This window comes from Tachyglossus aculeatus, chromosome X3, assembly GCF_015852505.1.
Source record: "Tachyglossus aculeatus isolate mTacAcu1 chromosome X3, mTacAcu1.pri, whole genome shotgun sequence".
Taxonomy (NCBI): domain Eukaryota; kingdom Metazoa; phylum Chordata; class Mammalia; order Monotremata; family Tachyglossidae; genus Tachyglossus; species Tachyglossus aculeatus.
In genome coordinates, this window is record NC_052099.1 from 12,988,324 (window position 1) to 13,007,324 (window position 19,001).

The 19,001-nt window shown below is 44.1% G+C and overlaps 1 protein-coding gene across 1 annotated transcript in view; it reads right to left on the reverse strand.

The window, feature by feature from the left end:
- Positions 1-9,488: 9,488 nt before the first annotated feature.
- HSDL2 (hydroxysteroid dehydrogenase like 2) overlaps positions 9,489-19,001 on the reverse strand; it is a 39,513-nt gene continuing 30,000 nt past the window's right edge. Inside the window, exons 10-12 of the mRNA XM_038770214.1 lie at positions 16,515-16,664; positions 15,365-15,493; positions 9,489-10,266 (exon numbers count right to left, since the gene is read on the reverse strand). Coding sequence (XP_038626142.1) covers positions 10,154-10,266; positions 15,365-15,493; positions 16,515-16,664 — 392 coding nt within the window. The 3' untranslated portion in view covers positions 9,489-10,153. The remainder of the gene's footprint in view (positions 10,267-15,364; positions 15,494-16,514; positions 16,665-19,001) is intronic.

The window sequence follows — 19,001 nt, forward strand, 5'->3', positions numbered from 1 at the left end:
TTATTATTATTAGAACCCACATCCTCTGACTCCCAAGCCCGTGCTCTTGCCACTGGGCCGTGCTGCTTCCCAAGGTTACGGTTGGAGCTAAGGGATTGTCATTTGTACTTCCCAAGCGTTTAGTCCAGTGCTCTGCACACAGTAAGCGCTCAATAAAGACGACTGATGATGATGGTAATCCAAGGTTACGCTCGGAGTTGAGGGGAGTATGAGAACTCCTCCCTCCAAGGACCGCGTTCGACTCGCTTTTCGTCCATCGTGATCGTGGATTCTCCTCTCAGGGTCGCACCGGGAGATTTTCCAGTCCTCTACCGTCTCAACTACAGGAGGGAGAGTCAAGCAGAGGCCTACCCGTTCCATTCCTAGCTTGGACAGTGGCTAACGAGCGGAAGGCCATCTTACAAGTCAAAACTTGGAAGACCGAAACTTTCTCAGGGAAGGTGGGGAGGGAGATATTCTATTTATTTTATTATTTTATTATTTTGTTATTTTGTTAATGACGTGCTGTGACCCACTTTTATAGGAACTGTGAGACCATCTCTCTGTGTCGCCAGCCCGTCCTTCCCAAGCGCTCAGTACAATGCCCTGCACGCAGTGAGCGCTCAGTAAATACGAAGGAATGAATCTAGCTTTCTGTTTATTCCGACACCCGTCCCCATGTTCTTTTTCGTCGTCCGTCTCCCCCTTCTCGACTGGGAGCCCGTTGTTGGGTAGGGGCCGTCCCCAGATGGTGCCAACTTGGACTTCCCGAGCGCTCAGTACAGTGCCCTGCACAAAGTAAGCGCTCAGTAAATATGAATGAAGGAGGCCCTGGTTGGGCGAGGCCCAGGCCTGACCCCCATTCTATTTATTTTATGTCGTTGGTATGTTTGGTTTTGTTCTCTGTCTCCCCCTTTTAGAGTGTGAGCCCACTGTTGGGTAGGGAGTGTCTCTATAGGTTGCCAATTTGTACTTCCCAAGCGCTTAGTACAGTGCTCTGCACATAGTAAGCGCTCAATAAATACGATTGATGATGATGATGATGATGAAAACTCCCCTTTGCTGGGAAACTGAGGCACGGGAGAGAGTCGAGGGCGGGGACTCAAATTTGCCGCTCAGAAGGAGGCAATGGTAAACCACTCCCGTATTTTTACCAGGAAAACTCCACAGACTGATTGCAGATGGAGGCGGCGCGTTCCGGGAGAGATGCGTCTGTGGCGTCGCTATGGGTCGGAGACGACTCGACAGCGAAAGACAAGATCTTGGATTGTTGATTGTTATTTTGTTATTGTTCTATGTGCCTGTTTTCCTCCGGGAAGGGGACCATTCGTTCATCCAATCGTACTTACTGTGTGCAGAGCACTGTACTAAGCGCTTGGGAAGTACAAGTTGGCAACACATCGAGACGGTCCCCACCCAACAGCGGGCTCACGGTCCAGAAGGGGGAAACAGACAACAAAACGTGTGGACAGGAGTCATCAGAACAAATAGAATTAAAGCTAGATGCACATCGTTAAGAAAGGAAATAGAATAGGAAATATGTACAAATAAAATAATCTGTACAAACGTATATACAGATGCTCTGGGGAGGGGAAGGAAGGAGGGCGGGGGGGGTGGGGAGGAGGAGAGGAAAAAGGGGGCTCAGTCTGGGAAGGCATTACCCCAGGGTTTAGTAGGGTGCTTGCACATAGTAAGCGCTTACTAAATACGGTTACTACTACTACTTCTAGCTGCAATTCCCAGTTTTAAAAGGGTTTGGAGGACTCGGTGATTTTTCGATTGTGAGCCTCCTGAGGAATAGAGACCTTGAGGAATTCTGGCCTGTGTATTCTTTCCCAGCGCTTAGTACAGTGCTCCGCACAGGGTAAGCACTTAACAATCAATCAATCAATCAATCAATCGTATTTATTGAGCGCTTACTATGTGCAGAGCACTGTACTAAGCGCTTGGGAAGTACAAATTGGCAACACATAGAGACAGTCCCTACCCAACAGTGGGCTCCCAGTCTAAAAGGGGGAGACAGAGAGCAGAACCAAACATACCAACAAAATAAAATAAATAGGATAGAAATGTACAAGTAAAATAAATAAATGAATAAATAGAGTAATAAATATGTACAACCATATATACATATATACAGGTGCTGTGGGGAAGGGAAGGAGGTAAGATGGGGGGATGGAGAGGGGGACGAGGGGGAGAGGAAGGAAGGGGCTCAGTCTGGGAAGGCCTCTTGGAGGAGGTGAGCTCTCAGCAGGGCCTTGAAGGGAGGAAGAGAGCGAGCTTGGCGGAGGGGCAGAGGGATTGGGGGCATTCCAGGCCCGGGGGATGACGTGGGCCGGGGGTCGAACAAATACTATTACTCCTAGAAGTGACGTGGGAAAAACCTGGAGCAACCCAGAAAACAAGTTCCTTTCTAGGCACTGAATCCCAACCCTGGAAATTGGAACAAGTCGCTTTAAAAAAATCTCGGTTAAGGAGCTAGGACATCAAATGCAAAGCAGGAATAAAATATTCCTTTTTGTACCACCATTATTGCAAAGGAAATTAGAATGTTTGTGCCCTCACTGGAGTCACAGTATGTAATGGATTAAATTAAACAAGACATATTTAGTAATCAACCCTCAAGTATTCTACTTCTGCAGGAAACACTATAGTGTATCATTCTTTAATAAACTTTCATGAATACAGAGTCTTTCCAACGTATTTCCTCATGCATATGCCTGGGCTACATAAAAAAGAACTAGGGTAGGACATGTTTTCCATATACATGAGTCAAGTAAAATGAAGGCAGGGAAGCTAGAAAAGCCGTTTTGTGTTCATAATAAAGACATCTGGGATTTCTTAATGAAGAAGAAAAAAGATCTTGTTAGGTGCGTAGCAGATTGAGATTTTATTTCAATAACAAAGGAATCACTTTTCACTAAAACAACAATTCAGATTCCAGGTGATTGCAAAGACCAAATTCTCTATTATTTGTAGAGTCTTAGCTCCAGATGATAAAGTCAATCAATCAATCAATTGTAATTACTGAGCACTTATTCCGTGCTAAGTGCTTGGGAGAGTACAACAGAGTTAGTAAACCCAATCCCTGCCTTCCAGGAGTTTACAAATTTTGACTTGTCTTATGCTGGCCTTCCAAGTAAGGAGATGCAAAAGTTTAAAGATAAGTACATAAATGCTGCAAGGCTGAGGGGGTGAGAGAGAGTACGTAACTGCTTAGCAATCAATCATTCAATCGGATTTACTGAGTGCTTACTGTGTGCAGAACACTGTGCTAAGTGCTTGAAAGAGTACCATGTAACAGTTGGTAGATATGTTCCCTATCCACAATGAGCTCACAGTCAAGAAGGGGAGATGGATATTAATATAGATACATTTAATTACGAATATTTACCTAAGTGCTATAGGGCTGAGGGAAGGTGCAAATCCTAGTTCAAGAAGTGAGTGGGGGAAAAAATAAATAAGAGATTAATCAGGGAAGGCCTCTTGGAGGAGATGTGCCTTCAATAAGGCTTTGAAGGTGGGGAGAGTGAATATCTGCCACATACGAAGAGGGAGGGCGACCCAGGCCAGAGGCAGAGGAGATCGAGGTACAGTGAGAGGGTTGGCATTAGAGGAGCCATGGGCTGCTGGTAAGCGCTCAATAAATACGACAATGAATGAATGAAACTGGAGAGTAGCGAGGTGGGGTAGGATGGGGGGGCAAGGTGATTGAGTGCTTTAAAGCCGACAGTAAGGAGTTTCTGTTTGATGCAGAGGTGGATGGGCAACCACTGGAGGTTCTTGAGGAGTGGGGAAACATGGACTGAGCGTTTTCGTAGAAAAATGAACCAGGTGGCAGAGTGAATTATGGACTGGAGTCGGGAGAGGCTGGAGGCAGGGAGGTTAGCAAGGAGACTGATGCAGTAATCAGGGCAGGTTGGAATAAACGCTTGGATTAATGCGGTAGCAGTTTGGACGGAGAGGAAAGGGAGGATTTTAGCAGTGTTGCGAAGGTTGAACAGACAGGATTTGGTGACAGATGGACTATGTGGGGTCATTCAATCATTTATTGAGCGCTTACTGTGTGCAGAGCACTGTACTAAACGCTTGGGAAGTACAAGTCGGCAGCATATAGAGACGGTCCCTACCCAACAACAGGCTCACAGTCTAGAAGGGGGAGACAGACAACAAAACATGTGGACAGGTGTCCAAATCGGGTTGAACGAGTGAGAGCAAATATTTATAGAATTTCAGCTCGGAGTGATAAAGCCAATCGATCTGTACCTAAATGTGGCATCTTGGTGTAGTGGGTAGAGCATGGGCCCGGGGCTCAGAAGGTCAAGGATTCTACTGCCACTTGTCTGCTGAGGGAAGTTGGGCAAGTTACTTAACTTCTCTGGGCCTCAGCTGCCTCATCTGTAAAATGGGGATTAAGAATGTGAGCCCTATGTAGGACCGTAACTGTATCCAACTCTATTAGCTTGGATCTACCCCAGGGCTTAGAACAGTGCCTGGCACACAGTAAATGCTTCACAAATACCATCATTAGTAGTAGTAGTAGTAGTAGTATTTACTAAGAACTGTTGTGCTCAAGGTACTAGGCGAAATTCTTGGACTAGTTCAATAAGTGCCCTCAAGGAGGTTACAATCTAGTTGGAGAGATAGTAAAAAAAAAAATAATTTAGAGATAGGAGAAAGAAGGAAAAGTGTTTAGGTAAGATTAGTGAATGCTTAAGTAAAAAGTTAGAAATATAACAGCAAACTCTTGTATTTAAAGTCGGCGTTTCAGAAGGTAAATGTTGTATAAGATGCCTTCTTGGGCCATAGAGGAACTGTTCCAAGGAATGATGCAAACGTGGATATTCCATTTAGTCTGGCCTCAAATAAAACTAATAATAATGATGGCATTTATTAAGCGCTTACTATGTGCAAAGCACTGTTGTAAGCGCTGGGGAGGTTACAAGGGGATCAGGTTGTCCCACAGGGGGCTCACAGTCTTAATCCCCATTTTAGGCACAGAGAGGTGAAGTGACTTGTCCAAAGTCACACAGCTGACAATTGGTGGAGCGGGGATTTGAACCCATGACCTCTGACTCCAAAGCCCGTGCTCTTTCCACTGAGCCACGCCGCTTCTTCTTCTCAAAGCCGGGGGATGAAGGGGCAAAAGGAAGCAGCACGGCATAGTGGGCAGAGCACAGGTATGGGAGTCAGAAGGCCATGGGTTCTAATCCCCGCTCTGCCACTTGTCTGCTTGTCCCCATTTTGCAGATGAGGCCACCGAGGCTCTGAGAAGTCGGGTGACTTGCCTAAGGTCACACAGCAGACATGTAGAGAAGCAGCGTGGCTCAGCGGAAAGAGCACGGGCTTTGGAGTCAAGAGGTCATGGGTTCAAATCCCAGCTCCACCAATTGTCAGCTGTGTGACTCTGGGCAAGCCACTTGGCTTCTCTGGGCCTCGGTGACCTCATCTGTAAAATGGGGATTAAGACTGAGCCACATGTGGTGTCAGCCTGATCGCTTTGCGACCTCCCCAGCGCTTGGAACAGTGCTTTGCACATAGTGAGCGCTTAATAAATGCCATTATTACTATTATTATGTAGTGGAGCCAGGATTCGAACCCACAACCCCTGACTCCAAAGCCTGTGCTCTTTCCATTGAGCCGCGCTGCTTCTCAAGGAGAGTGGTTATCTTTTGCTTGTGGATTTAAGCGGGGAGAGGGTTGGTCTCTCATTTCTGGTCAGCATGGCGGCTTTATTCTATTTTATTTTGTTAATATGTTTTGTTTTGTCGTCCGTCTTCCCCTTCTAGACCGTTAGCCCGCTGTTGGGTAGGGACCGTCTCTATATGTTGCCAGCTTGTACTTCCCAAGCGCTTAGTACAGTGCTCTGCACACAGTAAGCGCTCAATAAATACGATTGATTGATTGATTGACCTTGGGCAAGTCACTTCGCTTCTCTGTGCCTCGGTTACCTCACCTGTAAAATGGGGACGGAGACTGTGAGCCCCACATGGGAAAGGGGCTGTGTCCACCCCAGCGCTTAGTACATTGCCTGTGACAGAGTAAGCACTTAACAAATACCATCATTGAGAAGCAGCTTGGCGTAGTGCATAGAGCACACGCCCGGAAGTCAGGAGGTCGTGGGTTCTAATCCCAGCACCACCGCTTGTCTGCTCTGTGACCTTGGGCAAGTCACTCCACTTCTCTGGGCTTCAGTTACCTCATCTGTCAAATGGGGATTGAGACTGTGAGCACCATGCAGGGCAGGGACCGTGTCCAATTTGATTTGCTTCCATCCACCCAAAGCAACGCCAGGAGAATGGAACAAGGGTAATGGGAAAGATGCCAGAACATTCACTCTGCTCCTCCTCATCATCATCAATCGTATTTATTGAGCGCTTACTATGTGCAGAGCACTGTACTAAGCGCTTGGGAAGTACAAATTGGCAACATATAGAGACAGTCCCTACCCAACAGTGGGCTCACAGTCTAAAAGGGGGGGAGACAGAGAACAAAACCAAACATACTAACAAACTAAAATAAATAGAATAGATATGTACAAGCAAAATAAATAAATAGAGTAATAAATATGTACAAACATATATACATATATACAGGTGCTGTGGGGAAGGGAAGGAGGTAAGATGGGGGGGGATGGAGAGGGATCCACTTCTACTTAGGAATGAGAATGAGACTCTTAGGCTTGACTACATCATTTGACAAGATGGCATTACCCATTACCTCCTAAATTACGATCATCTTTCATAAACCAATGGGGCCAACACGTTTATTAATCACTTTAGGTAGCCTGCATTTAGCTGTCAACCTGAAAATAATATAGAAATTCAAGCACTATTTATACCTAGTACACTTCTGTTCTGAACACTGAGTTGAAATGAATTAGTATTTTCTAGAGAGTTATGTCTCTCAGTTATAATATTCTTTGCTTAGGCTAATTATTTTCTGACTTTCACTCACTTTTCCCTCTTGGAAACAAGAAAAGCAGAAACCATTTCCATCAGTTGGGTGAATTTCAAGTAGTGGTGGGGTGTTGGAGTAGAAAGGACAACTATAAATATATATACACCGTACACTTAGTGTAAAGCTTTCAGCTGCATGACAAAACACTAATATATACTGAATTTCACCTATACCACAAATGAATGCTTGGCCCAAACAAGACTGCCTAGACTTTTTTCCAGCTAACACTAGTTTAAAAACTCTCACCTTGCCGCTTTGATACATTTATAAATCTTTTTTTTTCAAATCCCAAACAAGGCCTCTTTATCCTGAGCCATCAAACAATTTGCCAGTAGGGAGAAAGACTTTTAATAGAGCAGTGGTTCTTGGAGGAAGGGAGGAAACAGGATGGCCATACTTTATGGCGTAATTGCCTCCATCTCATAGATTCCCCACCCCAACTCCCAATTTTGGGAAATAAAATATACATTTGTTTCTTCCCCATATAAATAATTGGGAGCAGTTCTAAAATAAAAATCAAATAATCCCAAACAAGGCCTCTTTATCCTGAGCCATCAAATAATTTGCCAGTAGGGAGAAAGACTTTTAACAGAGCAGTGGTTCTTGAAGGAGAGGGAGGAAACAGGATGGCCATACTTTATGGCGTAATTGCCTCCATCTCATAGATTCCCCACCCCAACTCCCAATTTTGGGAAATAAAATATACATTCGTTTCTTCCCCATACAATTGGGAGCAGTTCTAAAATAAAAATCAAATAATCCCAAACAAGGCCTCTTTATCCTGAGCCATCAAATAATTTGCCAGTAGGGAGAGAGACTTTTAATAGAGCAGTGGTTCTTGAAGGAGAGGGAGGAAACAGGATGGCCATACTTTATGGCGTAATTGCCTCCATCTCATAGATTCCCCACCCCAACTCCCAATTTTGGGAAATAAAATATACATTCGTTTCTTCCCCATACAATTGGGAGCAGTTATAAAATAAAAATCAAATACATTGCGATATTTGTTAAGCACTTACTATGCGCCAGGCATCGTACTAAGCGCTGGGGGAGATCCAAGGTAGTCGGGTTGGATACAGTCCCCGTCCTTCACAGAGCTCACAGTCTTAATCCTCATTTTACAGATGAGGGAACCGAGAAGTTAAGTAACTCGGCCAAGGTCACACAGCACACAAGCGGCAGAGCCGGGATTAGCATCCAGGTCCTTCTGACTCCCGGGCCCGTGACTCTATCCCGTTCCACGCTGCGTGCACACTCGAGTAAAAAAGACGGGAACGGTCAGAACGACCGAGAGATGGGTTCACGTGGGGAAGGGGAGTTTCTAACAGGCCCGCGGGGCCCGTGTCCTTTGCTTTTTGGTGGGCAAATGAGATCTGATAAAATACGATTCTCTTTTACGAGTATTTTTCATTCCGTGTGTTCAACAGATTTCTGGTTTCTCCTAGGCTTGGAATTCTTCAACCTCTGTTTCGCTATGCCACACCATTTTGGGTGTTAAAACAGGTGCCCCTGCACCCTCTGCTGAAAATTTTATATTTTTCTCCTCTAAACTGTGAGCTCACCGCGGGCAGGGACTGTCTCTTTATTGCTGTACTGCGTTTTCCCAAGTGTACAGTACAGTGCTCCACACGCAGTAAGCGCTCAATAAATACGATTGAATGAATACCCCGATCAGAAATAAGGTGACCATTCATTCAATAGTATTTATTGAGCGCTTACTGTGTGCAGAGCTCTGTGCTAAGCGCTTGGGTGGTAGCAGGAGTAGCAGCAGGGGGGATGAAAACAGTGTCAGGGACGATGGGTGAGAAATGCAACCGTGCAGCACGTCGGATGGACGAGGGAAAGGATGTCAGTCTGGCAGCCAGAGGCACACGTGCAATGATTAGACTGTGAGCCCACTGTTGCCAACTTGTACTTCCCAAGCGCTTAGTACAGTGCTCTGCACACAGTAAGCGCTCAATAAATACGATTGATGATGATGATGATGATGATTCTGTCAAGAGCATGGGCCTCGGAGTCAAAGGCCCTGAATTATGGTCATTCGCTCATTCAATCGTATTTATTGAGCACTTACTGCGTGCAGAGCACTATCCTAAGCGTGACAATCCCTGCCCGCACTGGGCTTACAGTCTAGAAGGCTGCTGTGTGACCTAGGGTGGATCACCTGACCTCTCTGTGTGTGCTTAGAACAAAGCTTGTCACACAGTAAGTACTCAATAAATGCCATAATAGTAATAATGCCAGGGAATGCGGGTTATCAAAATTCACTGAGTGCTTAGTATATGCAGCACCTGGAAAAGTACATTAGAAGAGACAGTGTCCGGAGTGTTCCTCTTACCTTCCTCCCCTTTTCTTCTCCTTTGTTTCCTTCTCTCTTTATTGCTAGACATAATTCCCCACATCAATAGCCCCTTCCCTGTTAAAGATTTGCCAATATTATGCAAAACACGGGACAATTATGCAGATGAATACAGTAGCTTAAATTAGTGGTGGTTTCCCTGTGTTTTTTTCCCCCCAAATATTTTGTTGTCTAATCACACAGAAACTAGGAAGAGAAAAACATTTATTTTTATTTCAGCGCATTTACACATACTTTGGGGGAAACAGAATGTATGCTGCAAACACTGTAGTTGGCTTACAAACTCTCCTTACTAAGAGTATACTCGCACCTATCAAAACGAATCACTGAAAGATTTCTTGAAAACAGAGAGTACATAAACCTGACAATAAGATTCTCATTCATTCAAAATCCCAAATTAATTTTAAAATTATCTCGCTTTACTATAGCATCTGGTAAAAATATTTTGAGAGAGAACAGATTTGAACTCGATTTTGCTTCTTAGGTCACTAATGTTTGGATAAGGAGCAGCTAGTTTAGCTTCTGACAATAAAGGGAAATGCCTTTAGGCTACTGAACAATGAATGACAAATGATAACGAGTTCGACTTGCTAGGTGGATTTAATCCAGCACCTCACAAAAAATATAATATGTGATAAGAGTAGAGCCCATTGGGGAATGGGTACGCTTTACAAGTCTGGGTGGAAGTAGATGAGCTTACTGTTTAAATTACCCTTTCCAGTTGTGCTGACATACAGATTCTATTAGCGCAAACTTGAATCACTTAATGAAACAGAAAAATAAAAATCAAACATTAGTGCTTTTAACGAAGAGGTTTTTACTTAAGGCTGGTGGCTTACATGGTATTACGCCCTGTTACAGTTTGGAGTTTACTTGATTCATTAATCTTTCCAACTTGATGGCCAGAGACATGTTACCTTTAATCTTCAGCTTTCCTGACATGAATGCCATTGTTGGCTTTAGTTTTCCTAAAACGAGAAAGAACAGAAGCTCTAAAGGGGAAAAAAAGTAAACAATAATACACTTGGAAATGAGCACTCAATACAGTAGTATTTTGAAAAACTCTACTACAGCTCTGCAATATTCTCTGTCATGAGGAGGTGCAGAAAGACTATCATTCGATACGAAATACGATTGATTGACTGATTAGCGTTAACATATTTTACACCATCACAAAGATCCAAAGTATAACAATTTTATATACATATGTATACATATATGTATATATAGGCATATATACACATATATATGCACATATATGCATATATACATATACATGCACATATATGCATATATATGTATATACATGCATGTATATACATATATGTGCATATATATGCATACATACATATACATGCACATATATGCATATATATGTATATACATGCATGTATATACATATATATGCATATATATACATATATACACACACACATATATACATATATACACACACACACAAATATATATTTTATATATATATATATATATATATATATATATATATATATATATATATATATATATATATATATACGCACACACACACCAAAAGAGATGAATGGAAATGGAAAACAGTAACAAACTCAAAAACACACTATTACATTTCTACATTTGATAAAGTCAGCACAGTACTGTGCAAACTTAATATTTCTGGATAATAATAATAATGATGGCATTTATTAAGCGCGTACTATGTGCAAAGCACTGTTCTAAGCGCTGGGGAGGTTACCAGGTGATCAGGTTGTCCCATGAGGGGCTCACAGTTTTAACCCCCATTTTACAGATGAGGTAACTGAGGCACAGAGAAGTTAAGTAACTTGCCCAAAGTCACACAACTGACAGCGGAGCCGGGATTTGAACCGATGACCTCTGAAAATTAGCATCTCGAAAGTAAGTGGTTTGATGGAGAAAAAGTATTCCCTATCAATGCTAGCATTCAACACTTTTGAATATTTTACACTCCATTGTAAGATTTAAGTTTCAAAACATAGTGTGAATAAATGCAGTATTTATATGAAAGTTGACACCTCTAAGGACTGAGCATGGATAGTTTCTTTCCTTTAGAGTTCATGTTATGTTTACTATTACATACTTGTGTGTAAAGTGCAACGATTGGTAATTGAATTTGTATACACAAAACCTGATTAAAACACCCAAGTGCATTTGATGCAGAAAATTCCTTTTGAAATGGCCCTTCCCTCTCCCCTCTGGCTTAACAATGGCTCTCCCTGCCTTCAGGACTCTCAAGTCTTTTGGGAGACTGCAAGAATGCCACCCCACTACAAGATAATCTGGAGCAATGTACATCCAGTTATATTCATTCAATCGTATTTACTGAGCACTTACTGTGTGCAGAGCACTGTACTAAGCACTTGGAAAGTACAATATGTGTCTGTGTGTACACACATATACACACACATTAGTTATGTGCAATCTTCTCTCACTTGTGCTACAGAATTATATCTGGCTTTCTGGCTTCTTTATATGTGCCCAATGCCTATGTGTGTTTGTCACGTTTTCCCCCAGTAGACTCTAAGCTCCTCGAGGGCAATGGCCATCTTTCCTATTTCCTCTGTAATTCCCTACAGGGAATACAGAGAACGGATCCCTGCACACAATAAATGTTGAAAATAAAAGTCACCTTCAGCAGCAAGGAAAGCAGTTCCTCAGGAGTGAGAATTATTATTCCCTCCCCCCACAAACGAGCTAATTATTTATATTACTGTCCATCTTTGCCTCTATCCTCTGGATTGTACACTCACTGTGGGCAGGGAATGTGTCTGTTGATTGGTATATTGTACTCTCCCAAGTGCTTAGTACAGTGCTCTGCACACAGTAAGCACTCAATAAAAGCAATTAAAATGAATGAATCTATTCTCTGGCCCAAGCTGAACCTGTTACGGTTTACAGCAACTTGGGCAAGTATGTCCCCTAGGGCTTCCCCTGGTTTCAGAGCTCTCAGTTCATGGCTTCCCCAACTCCTTTCTCTCCATTTTGCCAGAAGAGTATTGCAATAAGAGCAGTAAAACACTACAATAAAGATCTGACTTTATGATCTTCAGGTGCAAAGAGACAAACAGACATCTGTGCCCCGAGAATTTGCCACTAAGTGAATGAGGACGTATTTCCTCGAGTCAAACCTTTCATCTTCTACAGTACTAAACAAATGTTTCGGAAACCTCGACAATAAAGTTTCGAATATACTAAAGAAGGCAACATGAGAGTTCACAGTTCCCTGCGGGAAATAAAATTGTATCCATACAGTGTTCCTATTTCGGGTTAAGAAGTTTTGGGAAAGAGCTCTCCTGGCCTCTCCTGGCTAAAAGAAGAAATGTGAATTTGGATTACTTGCCTAGTTCTCCGCTTTGGTTACAAGCTAGTACTATAAACCTGTGGGTGTATATATGTCCATAGGTTATTTGTCTATTTTTCCTTTTATGTTCGAAGATGTCACTGATCAGATCAGACCCGGTCATACCGAGGAGAGCGCGTGGCAAAGTCACTCACACTAGTGCAAAGTCTGAGGGGCCTGTTAATATATTACGGGGTGGAACTGCCATTTATTATGCTGTTGATATATTTATAAGAATTCCATGAACAGAAACAGCCCCACTGCTACAAACGTACTCTAGAATTTAAAAAATCATCCCCCCAAAAATAGGACGAAAGCTTTGAGATTGACCCTTCTTGCAAAACACTAGTGGAATATTAAAATGGGAGGCAGGGATTGGGATTTTCCAGGGGGCTGCATTTAAGTGAACTGTGTAATCCATAAATACATGGACTTTGCACAAGCCTACACTGACTGTCCTTAAGAATTTAAATTGTATTACAGCTATCTTCACTGCACCTCTTCTTGATTTTTCTCTTTTTATCTCCTCTCTCCCCTCACCACCCCACATTTTGTTCCACAGCCCAAAAGGGATAAAATGGACAGCTAAGGAAAGGGTGGTGAGCTCCAGTCTTGTCTCATTTTTTGCCGCCGTCGAGTTGTCTCCGACCAATAATAATAATAATAACGGCGGCATTTGTTCAGTGCCTACTATGTGCGAAGCACTGTTTTAAGCTCTGGGGAGGATACAAGGCGATTAGGTTGTCCCACGTGGGGCTCACAGTCTTAATCCCCATTTTACAGATGAGGTAACTGAGGCACAGAGAAGTGACTTGCCCCAAGTCACGCAGCAGACGTAGCGACGCCATGGACGCATCTCTCCCAGAACATCCCGCCTCCATCAGCAATCGCTCTGGTAGTGGATCCAGAGAGTTTTCTTGGGAAAAATCCATAAGCGGTTTACCACTGCCTCCTTCTGTGCGGTAAATTTGAGTTTCCCCCCTCAACTCCCTCCCATGCAGCTCCTGCCTGGCACAGGTGAGTTTTGACTTGTAGCAGACTGCCTTCCACTCACTAGCCACTGCCCAAGCTTGGAATGGAATGGACAGTCTTAATCCCCATTTTACAGATGAGGTAACTGTGACAGAGAGAAGACGGTGAGCCCGCTGTTGGGTAGGGACTGTCTCTGTTGCCGAACTGTACTTTCCAAGCGTTTAGTACAGTGCTCTGCTCACAGTGAGCGCTCGATAAATACGAGTGAATGAACGAATGAAGTGACTTGCCCAAGGTCGTACAGCCGACAAGTGGCAGAGCTGGGATTAGAACCCAGGTCCTTCTGACTCTCAAGTCTGTATTCTTTCCACTAGGCCACGATGCTTAGCATATAGTAAGCACTTAAGAAGTACAGTGGTCAGGGACTTTGTCCCTTTCTCTTCCTCTCTGAGCTGTTTTGCCTCTAGGCCTGCTTGATTGTCTCAAAGCAGGATAATCAAGGCCGGCAGATCACATATCCTCTCTCCTTTCGTCCATCCCACCCCCGTCTTCTCAGGGAGATTAGCGTATCAACTAAAGAGGATGAAGAGCAGTTCCTTCCTCAGCAAGGTCAGGACACCCTCTAGCTTATCAGTGGTATTTGCTCACCTGGAGAACAGCGCAGGGACGGGAAATTGCCCCAGTGGGAATTTACTGCTGCCAGTCTTAAAGTATAATAATAATAATAATTACGGTACTTGTTAAGCGCTTATTATGTGCCAAGCACTGCTGCACTGGAACTGAGTTAATCTTGCCTAAAAGGGGAAACTCCGTCAACTCTGCTCCCTACTAGCGCTAGTAGAAGTAAACCTGTCTCTGACATACTGGCTTGAATACAATGCAGAGTCCGTGAGGTTTTCTTTGACAGCGCTTAAATACCATTAAAAAAAAATCCCGGCCCACAAGAACCTTGCCACCCTATGGTCACTTTGACCACAAACAGCTTTTGTTCATATAATTCACCTACTTACTCACTTAGAACAGTGCTTTGCACACAGTAAGCGCTTAACACTCTTTTAGACTGTGAGCCCACTGCTGGGTAGGGACTGTCTCTATGTGTTGCCAATTTGTACTTCCCAAGTGCTTAGTACAGTGCTCTGCACATAGTAAGCGCTCAATAAATACGATTGATTGATTGATTAACAAATGCCATCATTATTATAGCTGGCCAGTGACACTACACAAAACCACTACCACTATTAGCAATTCCTCTGCAGGATGTCTTTGTGACTGGAGCAAGCCTTAGCTGGTGCTTATGACAGACGGCTGGAAAGCAGCAGGGTCTAGTGGAAATCTGGTAGTGTCACATGTCTCCTGTGTGACCTTGGGCAACTCACTTAACTTCTCTGGGCCTCAGTGTAAAACACTGAGACTGTGAGTCCCAGGTGGGATATGGACTGTGTCCAACCTGATTACGTTGCATCCACCCCAGCGCCTAGCATTTTGTTCGGTGCCTGGCACATAGGTAGTGCTTAACAAATACCATTCCAAAGGGGGAAAAAAAAACAACCAGACACCACTAAAGTCACCACCAGGGTCATCAGTATTGAGTTGTCTGCCATTTGAGGAGAAGGGTGTTGACACGTGGCTAAAGAGACGCAAGAGCCCTGGACATGGGCAAAACGTATCACAGGACTATTGGGCTCTTTGAAAAAACAAGAGCAATTCATTTATCCACGGCTAATTCCTTGGAAGCTTACCTGAAAACATTTTCACAAAGTCGCTGGTGGACATGCTCATCACCACATCTACCTTATCAGGTGGTGTTCCATAGCCAGCACTGCCACTGTTGTTCTTCAGATCAAGGTACCAAGTTCCACCGCTCTCACCTAAGCGGAAGAATAAGTTGTCACAAGACTGTCGCTTTGAGCTCAGTTTCTACTGCCTCTCCCCAAGTCAGGTTATTTCTCAAACCCGTACATCTGCAGTCGCCCATGTCCATAAAGTTATTTACAATCAGATGTCCCTCTGCCATCTCCAGAGGGTTGTCCTAACCAGGACAAAGTGAAATTGCAGTGCACGCCTTGCTGTAAATTTTACAACCTGATATTAGTACGCTGGATTCTGGACAACCTGTGAGCCAGTGTAACACCACACTACTTGTGGAAAACGGGGAAAGCAACCTTTTTGACGAGGACAGGGCAGACTTAAAATAGATGCAGAAAAATGACCTCTCATAAAGCAGGAATGCTTCTGGGTGGTAGGCCATGTGCTAGCCTTTACAGAGTGTGTCATCCTGAGGTGGAGAATATTTGGTTTACTTCGCTAACCAACTCACCATAACTAGACTGCACTACGGGTGTTCTTGGTAGACAACAATCACATTTCTCAAATCGGCAGCTAAGCTCCTTTGGATCAATGTCTACGAATAAAATCTCCCCTGCTCCTTCTTCCACTCGCCCACTGACTTCCTCCTCAATTAACTGCCCTAAATAATCTGCTTCTATTAATTACTGGATTTTTGCATTATGTCATTGCCATATCCATGTGCCGATTTGCTCTTGAAATCTAAAACAGTCAATAGCATTTCCAACATACACAACGCTCTGTAAACGCTGAGGAAAGGCCCGAGGACAGAATCAAGGACATGGATTCAATCAAGGTCCCTGGCTCACAGGGAGTGCTGACCAATGACCACTTGCTATTTATAGCTGGGCACGTACTCTTTAGGATAAGCTTCCAACTAAACTTGCGAGTAGGGGGCTTGTCGTTCTACATAGTTCTCTGGGGAGTCTACTACATAATCAGCCAATTCAGAGGTAACGGCCACTTGAATCACACTGAAGAATAGTTTATGATAATCATTACAGAGTAACAGAATATAGAATAATTGGGGGACTTATTCCTTACCAGATAGTTCAAACAGATAAATTGCCTGGGTGGACTTCACAACTTCTTCACTCAGAGCTGCCTTAACGATTCTAAAAGTTTGTTCAACGGCTCCAGAAGGGGTAGGTACTTGTTCTTGGGTTGTCACCTCTGCAAATGCTGGAGTAGCACCTAAAAGAAATGTTCCCGGCGTCAATGTTTATCAGTCAGTCAGTTGTATTTACTGAACACTCACTGTGTGCGGAGCACTGTGCTAAGCAGCTGGGAGAGTACAATGCAACAATATAACAGACATTTCCTCTGCCCACAATGTGGCATTCCTTTTCCACAACAAATCACGGAACATTCAATTTGGAACGGCTCGCCTGGCTCCATGCGGACCCAACTCCGCGCTGAGCTCCAAAGGGGTGGGACTGATTTTGGAAATCGGGATGAGAGATGGCCTAAAATCAGCCCGTTTGCTACCTAATAACGGAGTGGAAACCATCCCCGGCTTAATCTAGGTCAGAGATCCATTCACTAGATAAAAGGAGGCTGTAAAAGTCAGTAAAGCCCCCGCAGAAGGGGCTCTAGTGTCCCTGGCGCCTCGATTAATCCTGCAGCGGGGCCGGGGAGGTGGATGTTGAAGCTCCTCTGCTAGACGCAGAGGCTGAAGTTTGCCATACCTATTTGACGGCTCAAATGTTTCCATAGATTTTTTTTTCTTTAACAACTGAAGAAACTGATGTGTTGGTTGCAGTGTTTTGAAACAACGGATTACGAGAATTTGTTTTTGAATTATTTTAGGCTTTTGAGATTTGTTGCCCTTTCCTCGAAACTCACACATATTTAGTTAACAGAATTATGTGATCATTGGACACTGTTCCAGGCAATGATATTTGGCAAATATTTACTGGTCGACAAACTCATGGTCTGGAGTGCATTTTTAAGTACCCACCAAAAACAGTATCTAATTAGCCCCTTGCTCATTCCCCCTACATTTCCCCTCGAATTGGTTTTGCTGGAAAATGTCAGTCATTCGGGAAATAAATCAGAAGCAGTGTGATAGTTTCCATTATGGATCCTCAATGTAGCCATCACTCATTTTTGAAGATCACGTTACTGATGGTTAGATAATACGAACGAATAATGGCATCTGTTCAGCGCTTACTATGTGCCAGGCACTGTACTAAGTGCTGGGGCAGATACAGGCAAATGGGGTTGGACACAGAAGCAGAAAAATGCTGCTTCTCATTTCAAGTCTGTCTGTTGGTACCTCGATCTCTGCGAAGTCTTTCTTCAAGAAGAGCAACCCCCAGGCTGAGATGTGCCGGCTGCAGTGACATCCATGAGGTCTACTGCTGTAACACAATGCTGGAGCTGGGCTTTGCTAGACACTTAAAATCATTTATTCTGACCTCCTGGCTCCTGTGAGCCCCCTTTCAGTTTGCCAGCACGGCGGCTGCTTGGATAGCTGGCTAATCACTTATTCTCCGTCCGTGGATCCTGGCCAGGCAAACGGTGAGCTTTGCCGCCACGCTAATAAGCTGGCGGGGTTACGGGCCTTTGTTGTGGACAATCATACCCAGCTGATGTTTAGTAGGGTTCAGAGGTAACCCTGGTGAAACTGTTCAAGACACTGGCTGAGTCTTCTGGAGGAGGTCCAGGTCTCACCGCTGGACAATGCTACAGCTTTATAGACCTGCGACTTGGTATCCAGATTGATGCCCTCTGGTTACCACCTTCCGTTAGGCTGCGGAAAGCCATGCTGGCCTTTTGTTTTCATCTTCCATCGTTCGCTGAATAATGATGCTATCCCCCACCGTCTCTGCATCACGCAGAAACTCACCGTCCGCTTTAAAGTACCCCATCACCTGTCTCCCCCACCTAGCTTTCCTCACTCTTCTCCCACTTCAACCCAGCCCGTTCACTTCGCTCCTCTAAAGCCAACCTACTCACTGTGCCTCACTAACTCCTTTCCCCTACATATCTGACAGACTTCCATTCTCTTGGCCTTCTCCGACAAACTTCTCACTGCCCCACCCTATTTCCCCTCCCTTCTACATCACCTATGCAACCGACTCTCTACCCCTAAGCACTTACCCCATCACCCACCAACAGCACTTATGTACATATCCTTATACTCAGTTGCCTCCCATTCCTGTAATTTAGTTCCGTGTTTGCCCCCATCTAGATTGTACGCTCCTTAGGGCAGGGATCGTGTCTTCCTACTCCACCGGGCTCTCCCCAGTGCTTAACAGAGTGCTCTGCACAAAATAAGGACTCAAGAAATACCACTGATTGAACTGATCAAATGCTTCACCTTAAGACACACGCACACACATCTTCTACTAATCAGCTGCATGAATCTATCTGGCCCAGAGCCTTTTTGAAGGTTTCCATAACTTAATAAAAAAAAAAAACAACAACAACAAAAACCAGGGCACCCACTGCCATATTAAAGGCTCAGTGCATCATCACCACCAGGGTAACAATGATTAAGAAAGGGACTCTGAATCACTACGACCC